Here is a 24,735-nt window from a genome sequence, read left to right on the forward strand (position 1 = left end):
TGAGTGCTCAGGTTTTCTCCCACAGTCTAAAGATGTACAGTTCAGGTGAACTGACCATACTAAATTGCCCATAGTATTAGATGTATTCGTCAGAGGGGAATGAATCTGGGTGGGTTACTCTTCGGAGGGTCGGGGTGAATGTGTTGAGATGAAGGGCCTGTTTCCACACTGTAGGGAAACTAATGTACTCACAACTGTGTTGTCACTAATTTCCCAACCTCATCTATCTATAAAAAAAAGCAAGGTTCAGTAGCTCAGTGATTGCAATTCTATATTTAGTTGGATTTGATCTGGGGTAACTAACATTCTTAAATAGCTAAGGTACTTACCTGAACGGTAAATGAATGCCATCAGCTGTTCATTAAACTTATGTTTGCCCACAAGACTTTCAATAGGGTTTTGAAATTGATCTTGCTATAATTAGCAAGCCATTTCAAGCAAACTGAACCTACATAATCAGGGAAACAAACTGTGTATCTCCTTAACCAATCACACTAAAGAGTTAGTAATAGTATCCAGTGCCTTCTCTAGAGCGTAAGTTGCCAAATTGAGTGTATAATTTGAAATAGAGATGGAAAGAAGAGAGTAGGAGGAACAGAAATCTGCAACCAAAATTAAAATCTGAAAGAGTGGGTTGCCACAATTGTAAAAGTGAGTTTTCAGTTCAGAAAGTTGTTTGGCAGCAATTAAAGTCCACCTTATCATTAAAAATGCTCTTACACTGGTATTTCTGATGAAATCTAGCACAAATACTGCAGCTTCACACCATTTCACCTGTTTCAATGTGGATTATCTGAGCAAGATATCATGATAGTGAAACGTCCAGAAGATGAGAATAATTTGGACAGTAACCTTCTGATGTTTGTGCTTACACGCAAAAGTGTGGACACCAGAAGTTGCTTCGGATTGATGTTTTATTAATACTGAACACCATTAGCAAAATCCAGGCCAATGTTTATATAGAAATGTTAAAAACGTGTTCAGCACACTTGAAAGGATTTAGTGGATTCTAGGTCATCAATGCAAGACGGCCGTACATTAGTTGATTTTTTTTCCACATATGAAATGGCATTAAGTAGTCTTTCATGTATAATTGTGACATTTTGAATTTACCTATGATTTTTAGGTTCCTGGTTCTTAGTTCTTAGGTAACTTGTAATCACGGAGGTTCCACTGGATGGATTTTTCTACCATCTGTCCTCCAGAATTTGTAGCAATCATGGGAAACGGAATGTTCAAATATTCAATTTACAGAGCAAGTTCTGTATCCTGAATAAGGTTCAATTACAGTACGTACAAGTATGATCTCTGAGGTTTATCTAAGCAAAAATCAATGTATCGCTTCAAAGAAACTCTAATGTAGGACTTCTCTTTCTAAAGAATTCAAATACTGCTTTGTTGACCCTCTCATAAAAAGAGGTGATACTTGTATTCACAGAATACCTTTGTTGTATTGTCCCAAGTTAAACTGTATACTATCAGACTGCATTGTATTTGCTTATCAAAGCTGAAGTTAACTCTCTTTCAAAGCAACACAATTGTTCCACTATGTTTAGGTGCAGTGGCCAAACAAAGGGAAATATAAACCATGCTTTCTAACAGCTTCCAGCAAAATAAATTGTTAAAAAATGTGCAGCTGAACCAACCAAATAAAAGCTACCAACATTATAGCAGAAAACTCCTTTTTGTCGAACAGAGAGAGAGAATTTTAAAGGCTGATATTTGAAATACAACTCAGGATGCTTACTAACCGAATAAGGTATGAGCCTATGAAAATGAATACTCATGCAACTAGAAAATAATGATAGCCTTTTCAGGTTCTGTTTTTGCGTCAATTTGTCTGTATTAATTATATAATATTGTAAACAGGATCCTTGTAAAGACTATGTGCAAACTCTTTAAATCAGATAAAGACAAGCAGTGTGTTGCAGAATTTGTAAGTAACTGAGCTCTCATTTACACTATGACAGTAAAATTGGTTTCAAAGTCACAGCTGTTTTAAATCGAAAGCACCATTTATATTTCAGCATCGAATTCACATTTGTTTTAAATTTGCAGCTGAGTCTAGAAATATGGTCAGACAATGGTGCTCAGCTATTTCCAGTGATTCTATTTTGGAGTAAAAACTCCCACCTCTTGATCTCAGAACTGACCTGGACTGTGAACAGGGTTTCAACATCAGGTTGGTCTAAGTGGCTAATTCAAGTCTCCTGTAGGAAAATATACCTCAGCACATGCACTGTCCATGCAATTAAATACCACCCAACATTGCTCAGAGGAATGCAAGCAGTTCATTCAAATATGAATATATAAAAATTCCCTGAAAATTATTCCACAGAGGCCAGCATCCTGTCACCAAGTCATCCTTTATTTATACATTGATAGTCCTTTACATGATCCACCTTCCTCAGAGCCAGCTCTCAGAGTGAACAGATCCTCTGACACTCAGAAAATTTATATTTAGAAATCTTTATTTATATTCCACCACCAAGGAGAAAGGAAACACCTGAGTGGCCAGTGACAAGCAGTGCCTTTCTCAAAGGGCAATGCAATGAGTGATCAAAAAAGGTGGAGGGGAGGGGAGGGCAGGGACAAAATCAAAACAGAATCAGAGGGGTAATGAACCACCCGCGGTACCCACCTCTTCCTGACAACCTGGAGGCTGTTGGTAGATACCGTGTGCTCCCTCTCCTGGGACACCTGGGCCTGGACACTCCTGTCTATATTTGTCAGCCAAGGCTCCCTGATTGATCCAGGTTAACAAGCTCAGTCAGGACTAACTCTATTCTATGAGGTCCATATGACTGACTATGATACAATCACTCCTGTTCTTGAGTATGAGGACATAATAGCCCTTCTTCTGTTGCAACTCTTCCTGGGGCAATGTGTAGCACCAGATGAGCTTCCTCCAATTCTGTTACTGATATGGGCAATGTGTAACACACAGTAGCTCACCATTTGCACTCAGAACGTCTTGGAAGAGATTCATTCTCCTCTTCAGGCAGCAAAGGCATCAAGACAGTGATATCCACCATGACCATCTCAGATTCCAAGGTAAATTGAATGCTGAATGGAGGGGGAGAACCCACGGGTTCCGGAACATTAGAAAAGGTAATCAAAGAGCTGGCACATTTTGCACCCTCAACGTTTGCAAGTTTGCAGCTTTCTTATGGTCCTCGTGCTTCTTCAGGACCGTTTTGCCTGCCCACACTCTAAGGCCATGCTTCGTACTCATGCAGGGCCATTCCCACACTTCTTGCACCAAACTTAATCATGTAAAGTAAGCTGTTTCTCTCTCACTTAACAGAGTCTTGAGTCTGGCATTTACATTCCGGATGCTATTTCACCCTCCCTTCTCGGGTCCAGGAAGATCAGATTTAACCGGGTGCAGTCTTCTCTCCAGTAGCAACTCTGCCTGGAGATATTGCTGTAGTTGCATGAGGGGTGGCCCCATAATCAAATAGGAACTGGGATAGTTTGGTATCGTGTGAAGCTGTAGACTGTTTCTTTAAGCCTGCCTTCAAAGTTTGGACTGCTCTTTCTGCTAGCCCATTGAATGATGGATTGTATACAACCGACCCTTGTATGATAAACACCATTCGACTTTAGGAAATACTCAAGGTCCCTGCTGGTAAACAATGGCCCATTATCTGTGACTAACACTTTGGGGAGTCTGTGTATTGCAGAAGATGTGCTCACTTTTTCTATCATTGACCTATGTTTGATGAATGAACTCTATGCATGACGAGCCATTTTGAGTGGGCTTCCACAATGATTGAGAACATTGAGCCCTTTAAAGGACCTGCATAGTTGATGTGTAACCGAGTCCAGAGTTTACTCGGCCGCTCCCATGAATACGAGGGAGCAGCTGGTGGTAATTCCTGTTCTTGTTGGCACACTGGACACTGTCCTACCAAAGCACTTAAGGCTGCACCCAATCCTGGCCAACAGAGATAACTTCTCACCAACATCTTCATCTAATGTGATCTGGTCTCTGTGGGTCCAAACATACTTAATTCTGATTGTTGAGCCCTTTGGTTTCCCTCATCACCACCAGCTGTTTCAGTTTTGCCAGGACTGGACTTTTCCGCATCCAAAATCTGATATTGTCAGCTGGGGCTGGAAGTGTACCCAGAAAATTTAAAACCACCAGTACCACCGGTTGTGTATCTGCCAATGGAAGGCAGCTCAATACATTCGCATTTGTTACTAGGCCTATCGGGATAGTGAAGGGCTTTTGCCCAAAACATCGATTTTCCTGCTCCTCGGATGCTGCCTGATCTGCTGTGCTTTTCCAGCACCAATCTGATCTAAACTATCGGGTAGTGTTCCAACTTGTAATTAAGTGAACTCCATATTAGAGCTTCCCACTGAAGCTATGGATGGCACTGCCTTGTATGCTTTAAGTAGACCGAGAAGGGGTTTGTGGTCAGTTATTATTACAAATTTACATCCTGACTCCAAATATGACCAACTAACCTTCCTTCTCTACCTCAGCACATTTATGATCTGCATTAGCCAAAGTCCAGGATACCACTGGGCTTTCCTCTCCATTGGGCCAGTTATGATCAAATACGATCCCAGTGCCTTACAGGGAGGCATTGTATGTCCATATCAGTTCTTGTTTGGGATTACAGTATATCAACATCTTAGAGGATGATAGCTGTTCTTCACTTCCCTGAAAGTATGGCTTGGCTACCTGAATATTTCCAAGGCTGCTCCTTGAAAGTAGAGTCGCAGGTGGATAGTATAGTGAAGAAGGCTTTTGATATACTTATTGGTTAGAGTATTGAGTGTTGGAGTTGGGAGGACATGTTGTGGCTGTACAGGACATTGGTTAGGCCACTGTTGGAACATTGTGCGCAATTCTGGTCTCCTTCCTATCGGAAAGATGTTGTGAAATTTGAAAGGGTTCAGAAAAGATTTACAAGGATGTTGCCAGGGTTGGAAGGTTTGAGCTAAACCGAGAGGCTGAACAGGCAGGGGCTGTTTTCCTGGAGCGTCAGAGGTTGAAGGGTGACCTTATAGAGGTTTAGAAAATTATGTGGGACATTGAGAGGAGAAGTCCAGAACTAGAGGACATAGGTTTAGGGTGAGGGGGGGGAAAGATATAAAAGAGACCTAAGGAGCAACCTTTTCACGCAGAGGGTGGTGTGTATATGGAATGAGCTGCCAGAGGATGTGGTGGAGGCTGGTACAATTGCAACATTTCAAAGGCATCTGGATGGGTATATGAAGGTTTAGAGGGATATGGCTGCAAATGTGTTGCTGGTCAAAGCACAGCAGGCCAGGCAGCATCTCAGGAATACAGAATTCGACGTTTCGAGCATAAGCCCTTCATCAGGAATGGTGCCTGGCCTGCTGCCTGGCCTGCTGTGCTTTGACCAGCAACACATTTGCAGCTGTGATCTCCAGCATCTGCAGACCTCATTTTTTACTTAGAGGGATATGGGCCAAGTGCTGGCAAATGGGACTACATAAGGTTGGAACATCTGGTCAGCATGGATGAGTTGGACTGAAGGGTCTGTTTCCATGCTGTACATCTCTATGACTCTCTGACCCTTTTTAAGAGTTGATGCAAACGTGCCAAGGTGGAGGCCAGGTTATGTATGAACTTTCCGCAATACTTCATTAGCCCAAGGAAAGACCTAAGCTCCAGTACAAATGTGGGAGCCAGGACACCTTTTATCGCCCTCAGTTTATCTTCCAATGGGAGTAATGTGACCTTGTCAACTCTGTAGCCCAAGCAGGGCACTTGGGGTGTGTGGAACACACGCTCCTCTGAGGCACACACCTGCCTGGAGAAGCATCTAATCACTATGTCCAAATTCTGTAAGTGCTCCTTATTGGTCTTCCCTGCTATTAACATGTCATCCTTGGGTGGACCTTGTGAAATGTTCACCATTGTCCTCTGAAACATTGCACAGGCTAATGATACCCCCAAATAGCAGTTTTGGCACAAACCCTTATGTTTATTAATTGTAGCAAACTTTGGAGAAATCCTCATCTAACCGCAAATACAAGTATGCATGCCTCAAGTGCTGCCCATTCCACAAACTGGACTGGTTTGATGATACCTTCATTTTCCAGCCTTCTGATTTCTGCCTGTTTTTGCCTGTCAGGCAAATGGTACTGGGAGGGCCTTGCAGAATCATTGGATTGCTTCTCAGCCAACATGCAAGATGGCCTTCATTTCCCAAGACCTCCCTACAAGACTTCCGGGTATTTAATTAGGACTTCAGTCAGGCACGCATCAGGATTGTTAAGCCAATCTAGGTGAATCTTTCTTAACCAATTTTGCCCCATCAAGCTTGGGCCCGAGCCATTTACTACAATCAGTTGTAACTGAACCATGTGCGTCTCATAAGAGACCAGAATTGAAGTTGTACTCTTAATCTGTTCCCCATACAGGTCCTCAGTCAAGCCATGGTTGTGCCTCAACTTAAGGATTGGAGCCCAGAGCAAATTTTGTTCAAGACTGGTTCTGCGTTCACTGAAATGACTGCACCAGCATCAAGCTCAAATAGAACCAGGTGACCACCTAACCAGACATTTATTTGGATTGGGGTCTGATTTGGATGTTGCTCAGCAATTTAACTGTTCCGAGACAGATGAAGGTGGATTTTCCAGGGCGTGCACTCTCCTGGATACCTGCCAATGAGTTCTCTTACTCAATTAAGGTCTAATGGGACTCGTTTGCTGTCCGCATACTGGCAGCAACCACAATGGCTTGCCAACAGGATCCTGCAGAAAATTTTGAACTGTTTAGCCAAGGCTTGATCTTGTTTTGGGGTTTTGCTGTGGGCTGACCCGGTGTCCCTCTGTTCAGGTTACGACCCGAGTGAGGCTATACAATTGATTTCACTCAAGTGGTGTTCCCCAAGCTCAGTTGGATTGGCAAGGGTGTCTACTTCCACATGCTCCACTTGTTGCATTTTCCAATGATAAAGCCAGTTGTGATGCCTGTTTGAAGTTCAGTCGGACTTCAGCTAGTAAGCGCTTTTGCATGGTTATATCATTAATCGCAAATACCAAATAGTCTCTCAGCATCTCATTAAGGGTTATGCTAAAATCACAGTCATCTTAACCAAATCAAAAATTCCAATACAGCTCCCCAAGGTTTGTGAATTATCGAGTTAAACCGATCATATCTTAGTATCAGATGAGGCTTGGGATTGGAATATTCCTTCACTAAATCTTGCAAGGATGCCTGCCTTGAAGAGGTTTTCTCCTCTTGCTACAAGAATCTCAGGGAGTCCCTCTCCCATTGCAGCTCCCAGGTAATTTCCTCTGCCCTAATGCTCTTCAACCATGTCATGAAACAAACTCGGTACCACAGCCACATTTGCTTCCTCAGTGCCTGCCTCCGTAAATAACTCATCCCACACGGACTCTGGACTACCTTTAAACCAGCAGAGTTTGGAACCGAACAGGATAAACAGTACAGACTACAGATTCAAAAACACCAGCAACAGTTCTCCTTCAAGATCCTCCGCTCCACGCTCGCAGAAATGCGCCGGCACCTAACCTCTCTACAGTCAGCCCTGCCTCAGCTGAGAGCCACATTCTCTCAGAATTGCAAAGGACCCACTCTGTACTACATCCTCAGGAGAATTCATACTCTCAACAAACAATATTTCAATTCCATCTCAAACATCAAAAACTGTAAGTACAACAATCTTTTATCTACCAACCTCCATAACCAGTGCTCCTCAAGCATTCCAGAAGATTCCCCTGGCCTCAGAAACGACACAGACGCCATTAGCCATGTGGCTGATGCAGCTACCACCCCCACGCTGATTGATGATGTTACTTTTGCCCTCATCATGGCCACTCCAACAACCACTTCCGCCCCTCACAATTCTTCATGCACCACACGTGTCATCACTTCCGCCCCTCACATCATCACTGATGCCACACGCTCAGTGACCTCCACCACCCCTACTGCCGTGCCTGCCACCACTTCCGCCCCACCAATGCCACTCACCTGCATTCTGCTGACATGCCCCCCACAGACCCCACTGTCACTATCCCCACTCCCCAGAACCCCGAGGGGAACACTACCCCTGACCATGACTCCATCCCCATTCCCCCCACCACCACACCCACTCCAGTTACAAGTTCTGCCCCCACTCCCAGCTCCACACCCACACCAGATCCCAGCTCCCAGCCCTGCCGAATTTTCACCATCCCTCCAGACCTCCCCCTCACTGAGGATGAACGATCAGTCCTCAGCAAAGGACTCACCTTCATCCCCCTCCGTCCACACATCAATGAATTTCATACACACCGTGACGTCGAACAATTCTTCTGTCGCCTCTGCCTCTGAGCTTACTTTCACAATCAGGATTCCCGCCCACCTTCTGAAGACCCCTTCACCCACCTCTAACACACTGCATCCACCTGGACACCCCGCGCTGGCCTATTACCTGCCCTCGACCTCTTCATTTCCAACTGCTGCCGGGACATTAGCCGCCTCAACCTGTCCAACCCCCTTCCCCACTCCAACCTCTCACCCTCACAACGCGCAGCCCTCCAATCCCTCTACTCCAATCCCAACCTCACCATCAAGCCAGCGGATAAAGGGGGCGCAGTGGTAGTCTGGCGCACTGACCTCTACACCGCTGAAGCCAAATGCCAACTCGAGGACACCTCTTCCTACTGCCCCCTCGACCATGACCCCACCCCCTATCACCAAACCATCATCTCCCAGACCATGCAGAATCTCATCACCTCAGGAGATCTCCCACCCACAGCTTCCAACCTCATAGTCCGGGAACCCCGGACTACCCGGTTCTACCTCCTTCCCAAGATCCACAAGCCTGACCACCCTGGCCGACCCATTGTCTCAGCATGCTCCTGCCCCACTGAACTCATCTCTACCTACCTCGACATTGTCCTATCCCCCCTAGTCCAGGAACTCCCCACATACGTTCGAGACACCACCCACGACCTCCACCTCCTCCAAGACTCCCGTTTCCCTGGCCCCCAACGCCATCTTCACCGTGGATATCCAATCCCTCTACATCTCCATCCGCCATGACCAGGCCTCCAAACCCTCCATTTTTTCCTCTCCAGACGTCCCCATCAGTACCCTTCCACCAACACTCTCATTCGTTTGGCCGAAATGGTCCTCACCCTTAACAATTTCTCCTTCGAATCCTCCCACTTCCTCCAGACCAAAGGGGTAGCCACGGGCACCCGTATGGGCCCCAGCTATGCCTGTCTCTTTGTTGGCTACCTAGAACAGTTGATCTTCCGTAATTACACCGGCACCACTCCCCACCTCTTCCTCCGCTACATTGATGACTGCATTGGCGCCACCTCGTGTTCCCGCGAGGAGGTTGAGCAATTCATCAACTTCACCAACACATTCCACCCTGACCTTAAATTTACCTGGACCATCTCTGACACCTCCCTCCCCTTTCTGGACCTCTCCATCTCCATTAATGACGACCGACTTGACACTGACATTTTTTACAAACCCACCGACTCCCACAGCTACCTGGATTACACCTCTTCCCACCCTACCTCTTGCAAAAATGCCATCCCGTATTCCCAATTCCTCTGCCTCCACCGTATCTGCTCCCAGGAGGATCAGTTCCACCACAGAACACACCAGATGGCCTCCTTCTTTAGAGAACGGAATTTCCCTTCCCACGTGGTTAAAGATGCCCTCCAATGCATCTCGTCCACATCCCGCACCTCCGCCCCCAGACTCCACCCCTCCAACCGTAACAAGGATAGAACATCCCTGGTGCTCACCTTCCACCCTACAAACCTTCGCATAAACCAAATCATCCGCCAACATTTCCGCCACCTCCAAAAAGAGCCCACCACCAGGGATATATTTCTCTCCCCACCCCTTTCCGCCTTCCGCAAAGACGGTTCCCTCCGTGACTACCTGGTCCACGCCTCCCTACAACCAACCCTCCAATCCTGGCACTTTCCCCTGCCACTGCAAAACCTGTGCCCACACGTCCTCCCTCACCTCTATCCAAGGCCCTAAAAGAGCCTTCCACATCCATCAAAGTTTTACCTGCACATCCACTAATATCATTTATTGTATCCGTTGCTCCCGATGTGGTCTCCTCTACATTGGGGAGACTGGGCGCCTCCTAGCAGAGCTCTTTAGGGAATATCTCCGGGACACCCGCACCAATCAACCACACTGCCCCGTGGCCCAACATTTCAACTCCCCCTCCCACTCTGCTGAGAACATGGGAGGTCCTGGGCCTCCTTCACCGCCGCTCCCTCACCACCAGATGCCTGGAGGAAGAACGCCTCATCTTCCGCCTCGGAACACTTCAACCCCAGGGCATCAATATGGACTTCAACAGTTTCCTCATTTCCCCTTCCCCCACCTCACCCTAGTTTCAAACTTCCAGCTCAGCACTGTCCCGATGACTTGTCCAGACTTGTCCTACCTGCCTATCTCCTTTTCGACCTATCCATTCCACCCTCTCCTCCCTGACCTATCACCTTCATCCCCTCTCCCACTCACCCATTGTAGTCTATGCTACTTTCTCCCCACCCCCACCCTCCTCTAGCTTATCTCTCCACGCTCTAGGCTCACTGCCTGTATTCCTGATGAAGGGCTTTTGCCCGAAACGTCGATTTCGGTGCACTTTGGATGCTGCCTGAACTGCTGTGCTCTTCCAGCACCACTACTCCTTAACTAAATCTGTCAACTCTTGATAGGTTTTATTATCTGGTGCCTCAGAGAAAGTTAGGCTACTTATAACTGAAAAAGCTGCGGGTCCCCAAGCTGTCAAGAGAATTACTTACTGCATTTCATCTGCACTAATGTCATTTGCACGGAAAAAATAACGCATTCTTTCCACATACTGGGCCCAGTCTTCAACAGCAGAATCAAACGAGTCAAGCCTTCCAAACTATGCCATGATGCCAGAAATGTTTACTCCAAATCAAGGAAAACTGTTGCGAGTGAATTTCATCAGGAATGTGCTTTTCTCTCATCATCACTGAAATAACTTCATAGAGGCAGATATGCCATTACCAAGTATCCCTTTATTTTCACATGGAAAGCTCCTGACACTGATCAAGCTTAGTTGGAGCTGAAAATATGTTGCTGGTTAAAGCACAGCAGGTCAGGCAGCATCCAAGGAACAGGAAATTCGACGTTTCGGGCCAGAGCCCTTCATCAGGACTTCATCAACCAGCTTAGTTGGAGGCAACTCACGGAATGAACAGAACCTCTGACACGCCTCTTTTTTTTCTGTCAGCCAGGGCTCCCTGATTGGACCAGGTTAACAGCCCCAATTAGGGAACTCATCTTCTATGAGTCCACCTGGCTAACCTCGTAACAATCACTACACCACCACACACCCCTCCCCGCATAACTTTTCTAAAATGAATAACCTTCATTGTAGTCCATTTCTCAACTTTAAGAAAAAGTTTTTAAAAAGGGTTTCTACCTTTTACAAAGGTAAACCTCTAACTTTTCTTTTAATTGGCCATATAAGCAATGATGCAGGTCTTTAGTTCTCTTGGAAGTCCTGACCATTGGCGCCAAGCCTGAGTGAACCTTCTAATGGGATAGCTCAAGCTAAAAACTGAAACACATTTTCATTTCACCATGTACACCCCTCACCCAACAATCAAATCTATTCAAATAAAGAACTGTGGATGCTGTGAATCAGAAATAAAAACGGAAGTTGCTGGTAAAGCTCATCAGGTCTGACAGCATCTGGGAAGAGAAATCAGAGCTAGCGTTTCGGGTCCAGTGGCACTCCCTCAGAATTGATGTTCCTCTGAACAGTTCTGAGGAAAGGTTACCAGACCTGAAATGTTATCATTGACTTCTCTTCACAGATGCTGCCAGACCTACTGAGCTTTTCCAGCAACTTCTGTTTTTGTACCAAATCTATCTACCAGTTGCCAAGCAATGTTGTGTGAACTGGGTAGGTGTTAATAAACTCACTGCTGTTTTGGATAGAAAGAACTTCCAAGTACCAGCAGAATGGATTTGGATCAGGTCAACACAACCAAATTGAATTTAGTACCCCTGTGTGAAAGAACATGCTGGTTCACAAAGCAAGAAATTCTCTACCATTTAGCAGCTCCCAAGCAGCTGTGTACACTTCTTTTCTTCGGCTCTGTAAGAATGCATCAGGGTAAACTAGCATGCACAACACCAATATTATACTGTTCGACAGAAAACAGTCATCCTTTAACCTTTTATTAATAAAACGACTGTACCAGCTCAAGTACACTTCAGATCCATCACACGTGTACTTTACCAACATTTAAATATTGTCTACTCAGCGCTATTTGTCAACAAATGCTAGCAATTGCAAAATACCTGTGTTTATTTTACATAGAACACTGATATGAGCAAGATGCCATATCCAAAAGCATTGCAGAACAAATACACATCTACTTTCAGCAAGAAGCTGAAATAAAAAAAAGTATGATCATACCTCTTAAATGTTCCTGTACCTTTGCAAAGAGAGGTATACATAACTGTCTTAAGAGACTGGCTGCTTGATGCCATGACTATGAGAGGATTTGGCAATACCGTCTACATCATTAAGATCTTCTGTATCTGAACCAGAATGAAGCCCCTTCTCTGTGGCCCTCTTGTGGCAGTTTTCACAGGCAGTACCATGATTACATTCCAAATAAACCTAGGGTCTTCTTGCACTAGTTTCTGGTCTATATTCATTCCCACTGCTCACTTTAATAATTCTAATAAAATCAGGTTAAATCTATTCAGAGTATTCTTTCTTGTGGCAGGATTTTATGAGCACTATCTCCACAATCCCAAAGCATATATTCCCTCCCATATCATCAACATGGAAACATGGAAAAGCTATTCTCCTTTCTCAGCTTTCTAAAGCATCTTAAACTCAACTGCCAAGACTAAAAGAAGATTTCCACAGAAACAGTAACAATATTAGACATAGGCTCAAAAGTTGTGAATATATTTGTGGATACAAATGCTAAAGAAATCTAGGTAGAAAATTCAACCCTTTAAACCCCTCCACTAAATAAAAATGGTAGCAATTTTCTGATCTTTCAAGGTCTTTATAGTTACTATCAATTAAATCCCTTTTGAATTATATGTTGATCAGGCATTCTGAACTGAATCAAACATGGTTACTATTTCCAGAGTGCCGACTGAAACATTAACCAAACCATATTACTAGTCAAATAAAGTGAGGTGAAATAAGGTACATATGTGGGACAAAACAATTTTCCATATACAAAGTATTAGAATACTGTACAACATACCCTTGTCAAAATGGCTATCAGGATCAACGTCCTTTGACAAAATTTAAGCTTCACTGTGGCAGCGCCAGGAAGTATTAATCTTCTTTCATGATAAAAGTGAAAGGAAAGGCTGGATTGTATGCTTCCCCAAAAACCGATGTGATGGGGTTACATCATAGCCAGTATGGGTCTTGCCTTCACTTTCTCATATAGCCCTACATTTTCTGAGATTTTACAGAGATGGGGCTGGGTGCTGAACAATGTGCCCACCCTTGAACCTATTAATTGACTAATGACAAATTAAGGGCCATATCCCATCACCACCAGCATTTTATCTGACAGCTTCAGCTGTGTGGTCTGGTACAGACAAGTGGAGGGATGAGGCCCCTTTGTAAGCTTCCAGACCATCAAGGATACCGGCACACAAAAATGTCATTCCACCTTTTTAACTCTCTTGAACCTAAACCCTTCCCCGAGAACTCTCGACACCAAATCTACACAGGTGCCTCCTTGTCCAGAGACCCAGGTAATTCTCTGGGGATGTGAGTTCAAACCACATAATGGCAGGCAGTGGAATTTGAATCTAATTTAAAAATCTGGAATTAAGAGTCTAATGGTGATCATGAAACCATTGTTGATAGTTGGAAAGACCCATCTGGATCATTGACATCCTTTAGGGAAGGAAACCATTGTCCTTACTTGGTCTGGCCATACATTATGACTCCAGACCTACCACAATGTGGTCAACTCTTTGCTGCTCTCTGGTAAATTTGGGATGGGCCATAAGTGCTGGCTGAGCCAATAACATCTCATCCTGTGAATGAATAAAATAAAAGCTCCACCACTGGAGCTGGTGAGTTACAGATCCGCCAGCCAATCTGACTGGTCCCAGTGTTGACTTTCTGCAGCCATTGGGATTTTGTGTGGGGTGGGGAGAGGAGCACATGGGGAAGATGGGAAGCCTAACAAAATCCAGCTCTATCCATGTGCGTACATACATATCCCATACAACAGTGTGGAGGATGAATGAAGAATTTAAATTAATTAATTTGTGTCATTGTGGGCGGCACGGTGGCACAGTGGTTAGCACTGCTGCCTCACAGCGCCTGTAGACCCGGGTTCAATTCCCGACTCAGGCGACTGACTGTGTGGAGTTTGCACATTCTCCCCGTGTCTGCGTGGGTTTCCTCCGGGTGCTCCGGTTTCCTCCCACAGTCACAAAGATGTGCGGGTCAGGTGAATTGGCCAAGCTAAATTGCCCGTAGTGTTAGGTAAGGGGTAAATGTATGGGTGGGTTGCGCTTCGGCGGGTCGGTGTGGACTTGTTGGGCCGAAGGGCCTGTTTCCACACTGTAAGTCTAATCTAATCATGCAGATTCATATACTCAAGATATTTCTCTCAAAATTCTGAGGATCCACGGCCTTGCTTTGTTCACAAGTTCAAATAAGGAACATTCTTTAACCCAGAAGATCTCATCCACCCCAGAAAAAAACATCCTGTCCCCTGCAAAAGTAATTCTGAACATTTTCACTGCCTCCGCCATACCTTGAAGCTCACTTCACCTGCTGATCACTCTGTGTGAAAGGGCTTCCTGACACGAGAAATAAAATTTAGCCTTTTACTTGCTTGAATCTGCGAAGTCCTGCTTCAATCTTGTGAGTTAGTATGAAGCAAAATTGCACTGCTTACAATGTTAAAACTGTCGCAACTTCTTTTCTGATGATTTAATGTCCATTGAAAACTTCTCTGACAGGAACAAAAAACTGGCTTTTTCCTTTCAAAAGGTAAACAATATGTGACTGTAAACTTAGAAAGACTGGCAAAAAAAACTGACTGATTATGACTGCTACGCCTCATCTTCACTTAGAAAGACCCCATTTAACACTGCAGTACTTTGAAAGAAAAAAGTTTCTTTGTTTAAAAAGAATCTCTAAGTACTTTTGACTAAAATAAAAGTGATGAGTAGAAATTGAACTAATGATGGTAACAATCTGGAATTCACAGCACACCATAAATTCACAGTTCACAGCCTGATATCGATTTCTTGTTATTTCCAAAAGGGGCAGCAATCACTGCTTTTCGATGACAAAGTAACATTTTTTTTTAAAAGTATTTTTTGAACAATTCAGATTCTGTTTTTATGCTACACATTAATCAAAGCTATACCCTGTTGTCTTTGCACAGCGAATCAAACCTGCCCCTGGCAAAGAATGAGGAAAAGTCAACAGGAATTAAGTTTCAGTGCAACTGTTTACTCAACTGTGGCCTGCAGTTATTGAAATTTTATCCATGGTTTTGTGTGACTACAGCTGTAATAAATTCAGCATGACTGCAATTCTCTAAGATATGGCACATTTATTTCAAGCAACAACCTGCACATCTATGTTGACTGAGGCAAACTGAAAAGTGGATCAACAAGAAAAGCCACAGCATTAACTTTACCTGTTGTTGCTGGAGATGAACCAATTCAGCAGCAGTCACTTCAATGGAGGATGAGTCGCCGTTTGATCTCCCTTCCCTTGTGCTACTGTCTGGATAGTGATTACCACTGTGAACTTCGTTCTGATTGGCTGAACCGTTACTTGCTGCCTCAATCCCAGATTCTTGCATCATGACTCAAAAACCTGAAAAATAATTCAGAACAACAGCTGTTAACACAGTAATCTGAGATTTCATCCTCAGATCCTGAGTTGCCAAAACCGTGAAAAGGTAGTCACTGAAAGCCATTCCTTTCTTTTAAATTGCTGTACATACATTTTACAGTTACTCGATTACTGACACAAAAAAAACCTATTTTAGAAAGTCACACTGGATGGATTTTAGAAATTTTAGATAATTAATGCTACACACCATTATTTTCTATTCATTGGATCATACTATTTTTTGTGAGAATTAATTTCACAGGTGGCGTTAAAACAATCATAAAACTAAATGAATAAGATTTCTATGGGTTTAATTTAGCTTTATTTTGTGTCAGTGCTATACAACGTAATTAAAATTCAACAATACAGAAAAAAAGTCAATTAGGTTCATTTCCCTTTAGTAACTAACGCGAACAAAAAAAGGCAGAAACCTATTTCATCCTTGCGCTGACCTTTTTTGCTCAAATTAGTGAGGGAGGGAAAAATGTCCCAGTGAACAATCATGTGACGTTAACATAAAATCCAGCATTATACTGGTAATCTGGTAAAGTTAATTTGGCTTGGAAGCTGTAGTTGTCATATCCACGACTTGCCACGTGATTGTACTCCTGTTGAATTACTCTATTGCATTTTTTAAGGTATGTAATTTTGTCCGTGGGTTGGTTCAATAAAGTTCTGATGTAACCCCTCCCTTCCCAAGTTTGCACCTTTCTGATGTGCTTCTAGGCTGGCACATGTAGAATGACCATGTGGACAAAATGCAGTGGGTCAGGTGGTGTCTATGGAAATATATATTTCAAGAAACAGTATCTTCAAGTGATAAAGGAAAATAGGTGAAAGTGCAAAATGTATCTTCAGTCTGAAAATAGCAAGTTACCAATTGCTATAGTGGTCTGTCTCTGAAGTGTCCTTCTGCTTAGCTGCATTAATCACATACTTGTTCAACAGCAATATGAAGAGATTTCTTTGCTGACAATTATTTTATAATTCTTAGAAGATTTGGAGGATAGGTGCTGCAGTTTTAACAAAACAAAGAACTGCAGATCCTGAAGGTCTGAAGCAAACACAAAAATTGCTATCGAAACTCAGCAAGTCTGCAATACCCACAGGGATACAGCAGAGTTAACATTTCCAGTCCGGTAACTCTTCATCAGAAGCTGATGAACAGTCACCAGCTCTGCTTTCTCCCCACAAATGATGCCAGACCAGCTGAGTTTTGACAGTGCTTTCGAATTTTGCTGCAGCTTTAAATCCAGTTAAATTTTAGAATCACTGTTAAGAAAAACTAGCTTTTTTTCACTGGATCAGTACATCTGTATTTTGAAGTACTACAGATAATTGACTGGGTATGGAAAACATGCCGGAGGTTACATGGGTTTAATTTTTCTGATAGTTAAGAAATAAAACCTAATCAGTCTGACAAAAGAAGTACCGCCTCCTTAACTTTAGTTTGCCTTTGGCAGTTGGCAGGCTTTTAATTCATTTCACACCTTGATAGTGATGTACTTGTGTGATCAAACCCAACAATAACTCTGCTTTGATGAGTGAACCTTTTTTTTTGGGAAAGTTGCTCTGCTCACAAGAAGAGAGACTTTATTCCAGGACAGTTAATGAAGGCTGACCAAGCCAGGCTGAAATAAATTAACTTAACTGATCAATTATTTATATGAAGCAGAAAAATGCCCTTAAAACACTCTGCCTAATCATCAAAGGAAGTGAAAATTGAACTAAACACAGATTTATAATATCACATGCTTACTCCTGTGGGAAGCTCAGTCACTGGAACCAAAATGGGACTAATAAAAGCCGACTGACAAAGATTCTAAATTAAAACAATTTCAAATGCTGTGTGACAGAACATGCTAAATAGTAAAGAGTGTTTCTAAATCTGTAAACTAGAAACAAAATTATCCAAATATAATGTGGTTGTAATGCAGCCTAAAAATGCTATGTATCATTGTACTGATATTATACATGCACTGCCGCCCCATAATGAATTTTCACAATTATAAAAGAGGAGTAAATTTACGAATGCACAGCAGCTAAAAAGTAATCAAGAGAATGAGCCTAAAGGCTATTTCAATGTATGCAAAACTACTGACCCACAATAAACTGAAGGTAGCCCACAATGAATGCAGAATAATGCCCAAATGCTAAGTACCTATTCTGATGAGGAACAGCTAAAATTAACACTCAATTAATTTTTGAATCGACAAACAAATGAAACTCATAAATCTACCTTCTCATTAATTTTACTGTAGTGTAATACCATGCCGCAATATCGAGAAGAAACCTTAAGTGTTATCCATCATGAATATCAAAAAAGGGTAGCACTAAAACAGCATAAATTATGTATATTACCTGTTGGTAAAAATGATAAATGTTTTATCATTTCCAATGCATAATGCGAGTTTCAGCATTATTGAAGATAAAAATATGTGATTTTCTTTGAATACTCATCTAGAGCAAAAGTGCATTAATTAATAGGGGGAAAGGGCTTGCTTCACAAACACATATGATTCGTCAAGGTCACAATGTCTGTTTTTTTTCCTCATCTTTGAACTGTCGTAGCATTCTGTTGCCAATTTAACAGGTTCTGTCAGGTTTAAATGCACAACAAATATCCTGAAACAACAACAACAACACTCAGTACAATAACATAAAGAGTCCTTGTGGAGGTTTCTAACTTGTTTACCAAACACCACGAGGAACAAACTAAGCAAACAGTCACCTGCAACTGCCTCTTTCACTTAAAGCACAATACTACACCATTTCTGACAAAGCCCTGTTAAGTCAGCATTTGTCGAACAAAGCACTTTCTGTCCACCTCATGTACCCAATATGTCTCTGCTCCTCTTGTTTAGCTATGTCTCTTTTTGTTAGCTGGTAGATTGGGGGTTGGGGAAGGAAAAGAAAGCAAACAATTGCATAGATCCCATTCCACTCTAAGGAAATCTAGTGGAGAACTAAACAGTTTGCTTATCTGCTAGCCCCTTCACTCAAGTCTCCGATAAAAAAAGCAAACCCAAGTCTGCTTGAGTTACATTCCACAGACAAGCTCCCTTCTGCTTTATCAAAACACCACATTAAGTTTTGTTCAACCATACAGAATAAACTGCTGCTCACACCCGTAAACAGAGGTATATTTGTTTAATAACTGATTGCTGCCATAGCTACAGTAAACAACCTGCCTGCATTTGTGTTCATGAACAAACACATCATCTTGCAAGACCAATTTAACATTAACCAGGTGAAATAATCGAGAGATTTTGTAGGTGACACTCAACCAAGACAATGTAAACACATTGAGAAGGAGAAAGGGGCCATTCTTAGGGAATCAAGGTCGAGGCAATGCATTGTGGCTTGAGTAAACAGTGGGAAGAACTTAAGGCAAACAACTAGTCAAGTCTTCTTTCATCCACTGACATTTATACAAGTGGTGATTTTTGTATATTAACATATATCAGCTGCTGCCCACTATGAAATCAGTCAAGTGAAAGACCAGACAAACTTATTTACACAAGATTCTATTTACTCACAAGGAAGAATCATTCGTATCAACAACTTAGCTTTACCAACCCATTGCTAACCCCAGAAACATGATCTATTTCTTTACTTCAGATGTACTGTTTCTTAAAATAAATCTTCCACTGTTCCTTTGTTCTAGTTCACATGTACTTTCTGCAGCCTTAATATGGATGCCTCAGCTAGGGCGCATGACAGATTACACATTTTTTTAAATATGGAATTTTCTTTTTAAGTTGTCTGACACAAATATGATTTAAGTGTGCATTTAAACTGGCTTGAAATAAACACACTCACGGAGAGCAATGTGCTTCAGGCAAAACTGAATCATTTCATCAAATGTCAACGTGTGGGAAAATGGTCTTACTGAAAATGCGTAGTTCAAACTATTATAGCAGTCTTGCAGTGTTGAGATATCAAAAGGAGGGTGGATTTGAGGAAAACAAATGCAGTTTTTAACTGTACCAAAAGAGACCATTTTTGCTACAAGTTCTGCATCATGAACTGCAGGTCACAATTTGTTGGCAAACAGAAAAATATATCATGAAGTTATTTCTGTTCTACTCATACCTCATCAAAGGATTGTTCTATTTGCAACTAATTTGAGCTGTAAAATGCAACTGTTCCTTTTTGCAATTTGGCATACATGACCTTTTCTTGCAATATCGTAATAAGTCTTTTGAGTGTTCTGATTGCCATCAATGTTTGAATGATTCCCATTCCTGCTGTGCTCAATGTTGCACAATATACATGTTTAAGTTTAGAGACACAGTAATTATACCACAAAACAAGACAAATTCCACCAACTATATTTCACACTATGCACATTGAGTTTAAAAAATGTTTAAAATACTCTTTAATGTGAACCTTCTGGTAAACAAAATGCTTTGGTGAATGCATATCAAATGCAAACAAAGGGTGGAATTTTCTCAATGCCTGAAATATATGGTCAATGGTGAGCTAGCTGGGAAAATATGGCAAGATTGGCAAGTGGGATTCTCAACATTCAGGAAAAACAAATCCCATTTTCCACCTAAGCTTGAATGATGAGACAAGAATCTTATGAGTGAGTGCCGATAGGCCTGTTTGTATGCATTGATACCTTATTATTACCAATCATATCTCTTTTATGTGCAATTTCTTATTCTCCCACACAGCAGAGAGAATCTAGTGAATTCTCAACATTAACAGAAAAGCAGGCACCTGGCGATTCCAGCTCACTGAATGACTCCCTGAGCCTCCACCTTGGCTGCCAGTCCCCAAGATCTTCAACCACACTCCATGGGCAACTGCTTGCATCCTCTGCCTACAGAAGTTTGCATCAGACGTGCACCAGCCTCACCATATTAGCATGGTATATCTCTGACTTACATATGATACAGTTCACCACTTCAATATGCATTCAGAACTTACCAACACATTGCAACACTGTTACTGCATCAGAGCAGGATGAATCTCAGGCCTCTTAGATTAGATTAGATTTACAGTGTGGAAACAGGCCCTTCGGCCCAACAAGTCCACACCGACCCGCCGAAGCGAAACCCACCCATACCCCTACATTTACCCCTTACCTAACACTACGGACAATTTAGCATGGCCAATTCACCTGACCCGCACATCTTTGGACTGTGGGAGGAAACCGGAGCACCCGGAGGAAACCCACGCAGACACGGGGAGAACGTGCAAACTCCACACAGTCAGTCGCCTGAGTCGGGAATTGAACCCGGGTCTACAGGCGCTGTGAGGCAGCAGTGCTAACCACTGTGCCACCGTGCCGCCCAAACTGTAGTACTGACTCATTCTGTTCCACTTAGGTGGTCACAGCATCTCCAGAACTTACAGCCTTGCAGTACTTCTGTCTGGCATTGCCTACTAGCATAGACACAAAGACAGACTGCCTGTCACATTTGCCAGCAATGGTCAGTTGGGGGAGGGTGAGCACATATATCGTTGTATAGCATAATGCTATACAAATGTCATACCTTCAGCATGGGCGAGCAACCTACATAGCAAGCACATGCATGTGTTTCAACCAAATCTGCTTGTCACAAAGTCTACGGGGAGTAGGCCTCAGTAAAAGCCAGTGAGACTGCTTGTTGTAAGCTACTGTTGACACTAAATCAAGAACTTGCTGAATCTCAGTCCTGGGACTTGGGCACAATCAATCGGCTGCTTGGGGCACGCAGAGTCAGGGATTCTATAGCATTACAGTCTGGGGATTGGGATATGGTCAGTCCTGCTGGTGCAGTAACCATTCTGGGGATGAGAAGTAAGTCAATTCAGGAGTTTCACAGATCAGACAGTGGTCTGTTCCCTCATCAATCAGATCCATCCTGATCAGTCAGGGTGAGCTAAAGTGGGTCCTTGGAGAATGTCCACTGAAACTCAAGGGGAGTTATGAAGGGCCACTGCTGTGGAAAGGAAATTGGGAAAGCCAATTGTTGGTATTGGGACACAGAGAGGTTATTAATTTTTACACCGGGGTGGGGCGTGGGGTGGGGTGGGGGGGCGGTGGAGAGCACTCAGCACATAAGGATTGGAGTCAGTACTGCATTGGACACCATGAGGATTGGGAGCAATGACAGATCCCAACGCCCTGGTGTCCACAGTTGTGTGGGGTAGCACATCATGATGCTTGGAATAACTACATTCAAGACAGGGGCTCAAGAGAGAAAAGCTGGATGAAAATTCAAATAATAGAGTGGGGTGGGAACATGAGAAAACTGAAACTGATAAGTTCAACGGGAGTGAGAGGAAGAAAGAAGCATTAAGATTTGTGAGATCATCTAAAATGACAGTTTGAGCCTATGATACACTCTGTGAAGCACAACCTTTGGTGACTTCCATCCTCATCTGAATTGCTAATACACAATGGAAATCAAAAATGGCTTTCACCATACCCAGAATGCACAGAATAGGTAATTTGTTTTTCAAGAACGTGGGCTCTTGTGAGCAACTTGAGCCCTGCTTCAAGGGGCAATTGCATTAATCCAGCACTTACACAGTATAGGTTAAAGATCATAATCCCTTACATGTGAAATGCATGCAATGTACCAACTGTCCAGATACAAATCCAGCTTGCAAGCAGTCTTGACTATGCCACTGGTCATTACAAAGTGAGTAGAAGTTGTGACAGGCAGAGTTCGCTCTCAGCTGCCTGATGCAGAGTTTTCGAAGTCTCAGTGTGGATCTTCTGGGTTCACACAGAAGAAACCAGAATTAGAATGAATGCAGATCACAGATGACCTTAACAGTGTTACCTATGGACCACAATTGCGAAAGATAATCAAAGGTCCCTGATGCATGGAGCAGATTTCACATCTCCTCGAACTTTAAGTATTTTCCAACATGCACTTGTATCAACGCAGACTTTCTCGGGTGATGCAGGGGGTGGAACGGGGACACAGTCTCAGTAATCCTGCCAGATGCACAATTTCCTACTCTATTTGTGTGACATAACTTGTGCAGCATATATCAGAATAAGACCTCTCATGTCAAAGGTTCATGGGCAGATATGGCCCTCCTTGTCGGAATCATCCATGTCCCACTGCATGATGGAGGACTGTGGTAAACTGCTATTTGTGAGTGAGGCAAATGGGACTGCTCACATTACTAAGGACCTGTTCTGTTTGCCATAGTCACCACACAGGTTCATTGGCATTGTTCCCAATAGATCCAACCACAATAGGGCTCATCATCACTAGGCCATGGGCAACATTGGCGCAGGGTAAATGAGGGGGAACAAATCCTCCAGGAATCCCAGGACCAGTAGCACCCACCAGTGGCTGCCAAACAGCTTCCACATGAACAAGACACAGCTGGTGGTCCCCTCAGAATGCAGAGGAATTATAGGAGAACCAGAGTCAATCGCTCTGAATGCCATTTCCTGCAGATATGCAAAGCATGTTTCTGTGACAGACTGTGTGAACATCTCTGAACACCATTACAGGATAATGCTGCAGCAGAACCTGTGACTTGAAAAGGTGGGGAGCCATTCTATCCCAGTGGCTGTCCAGGTGACAGCTGTTTTTGGCTCCTCCTAAGTATCCACTGAGAACTGGGTGGGCTCTCACAATCTGAAACCCAAATGTACTAAGGCTGTTACCAAAACAATTCATGCTAGGTTTGACCTCTTCATCGCACTTCCCTACATTTAGGTTAGTGCTGTACCCAGGCAGAGGCCTTTGCCAAGACAGCTGACTTCCTGCAGGTGCAGGGCATTATAGACTGTACAGGCGTTGTATTGCGAGTGCCATATCATAAAGAAGCTGACTCCATCAAGAGAAAAAAAGTTCTATTCCATCAACGTACAAGTCATCTGTGGTCATCAATGCCACGTCTTCGAAATCTGCACTAGGCACCTGGAAGCTACCACAATGCCGAAATCACTGAGAAAGTTTGTGCTCCTTCATCATTTCAAGAGTAGGATAACCTCCAAGATTGGCTGCAGGTAGACAAGGGCTACATTTTGAAATTCCACTGCACACCCTCACTGAGGCTGACTGTAGATTCAAAACAGTCTATCCTCTCACTAGGGCCATCATGGGAGCAGACGATAGAGCTCTTGGTATGAGATTCTAAGGCTTGAATCAGTTTCAAGGTGTATAGGCCAGAGGGAGTAATACAATATTTTATTTCTGTGCCCTGCACAATTGGAGCAGGCAGAGAAGGGTTATGATTGATGCTGAGGCCCTGGGGCAGTAACAGTGATCTTCAAGAAGGAAGACAAGGACCAGGAAGAGTATCACCTTTACCATGATATAGCAATGCAGCACTGGGCAAAACAATGGATTTAATTGACACTTGGGTGGCTTGGGTGAAGCGATCATTTGACTGTAAATTTGTTGTTGCTTGAAAAGCTGGCAGCCCCGGTTTATTCACAAAAATAAATGCAGATATAATAATTGTTCTACCTTTTGCTGTTGCTTTATAAAAGTTAACAATCTCACCTGTTTGAAGGATTTCCAACATGTGGTGCTCCCACATAGGAAAAAGGCAAGATATTAGGCTACACTTGGCAATAGGAACCAAAGTGGCACTCTCTCAGAAAGGGTTCTAACACGGCATGCTTTGAAGGATAAGGAGCCTCTGTTGCTCCATCCCTATAGCTGCAGTTAACATGACATCCGATTAGACAGGAGATTTAAAATGGCAATATATTTATGGACACGAGACTCTATTTTGCCTGTGACACACCATGACCTCAGAAGCTTTTATTGTCTGTTTCCTCCCACTACATATTAAAGGAGGAAAATATTTGGTAAAACTCAGCCAAACTAAACTGTGAGTACAGGAGTTGGGAGGTCATGTTGCAGCTGTACAGGACATTGGT

General features: G+C 43.2%; 1 protein-coding gene across 11 annotated transcripts in view; it reads right to left on the bottom strand.

Moving 5' to 3' along the window:
* foxp1b (forkhead box P1b) overlaps positions 1-24,735 on the bottom strand; it is a 489,011-nt gene that overhangs the window by 272,317 nt on the left and 191,959 nt on the right. For all 11 annotated transcript variants that reach the window (XM_060835708.1, XM_060835701.1, XM_060835700.1 and 8 more), the window contains one exon: positions 15,679-15,860. In XM_060835708.1, coding sequence (XP_060691691.1) covers positions 15,679-15,849 — 171 coding nt within the window. In that variant the 5' untranslated portion in view covers positions 15,850-15,860. The remainder of the gene's footprint in view (positions 1-15,678; positions 15,861-24,735) is intronic.

Source organism: Hemiscyllium ocellatum, chromosome 14, assembly GCF_020745735.1.
Source record: "Hemiscyllium ocellatum isolate sHemOce1 chromosome 14, sHemOce1.pat.X.cur, whole genome shotgun sequence".
NCBI classification, from domain to species: Eukaryota; Metazoa; Chordata; class Chondrichthyes; order Orectolobiformes; family Hemiscylliidae; genus Hemiscyllium; species Hemiscyllium ocellatum.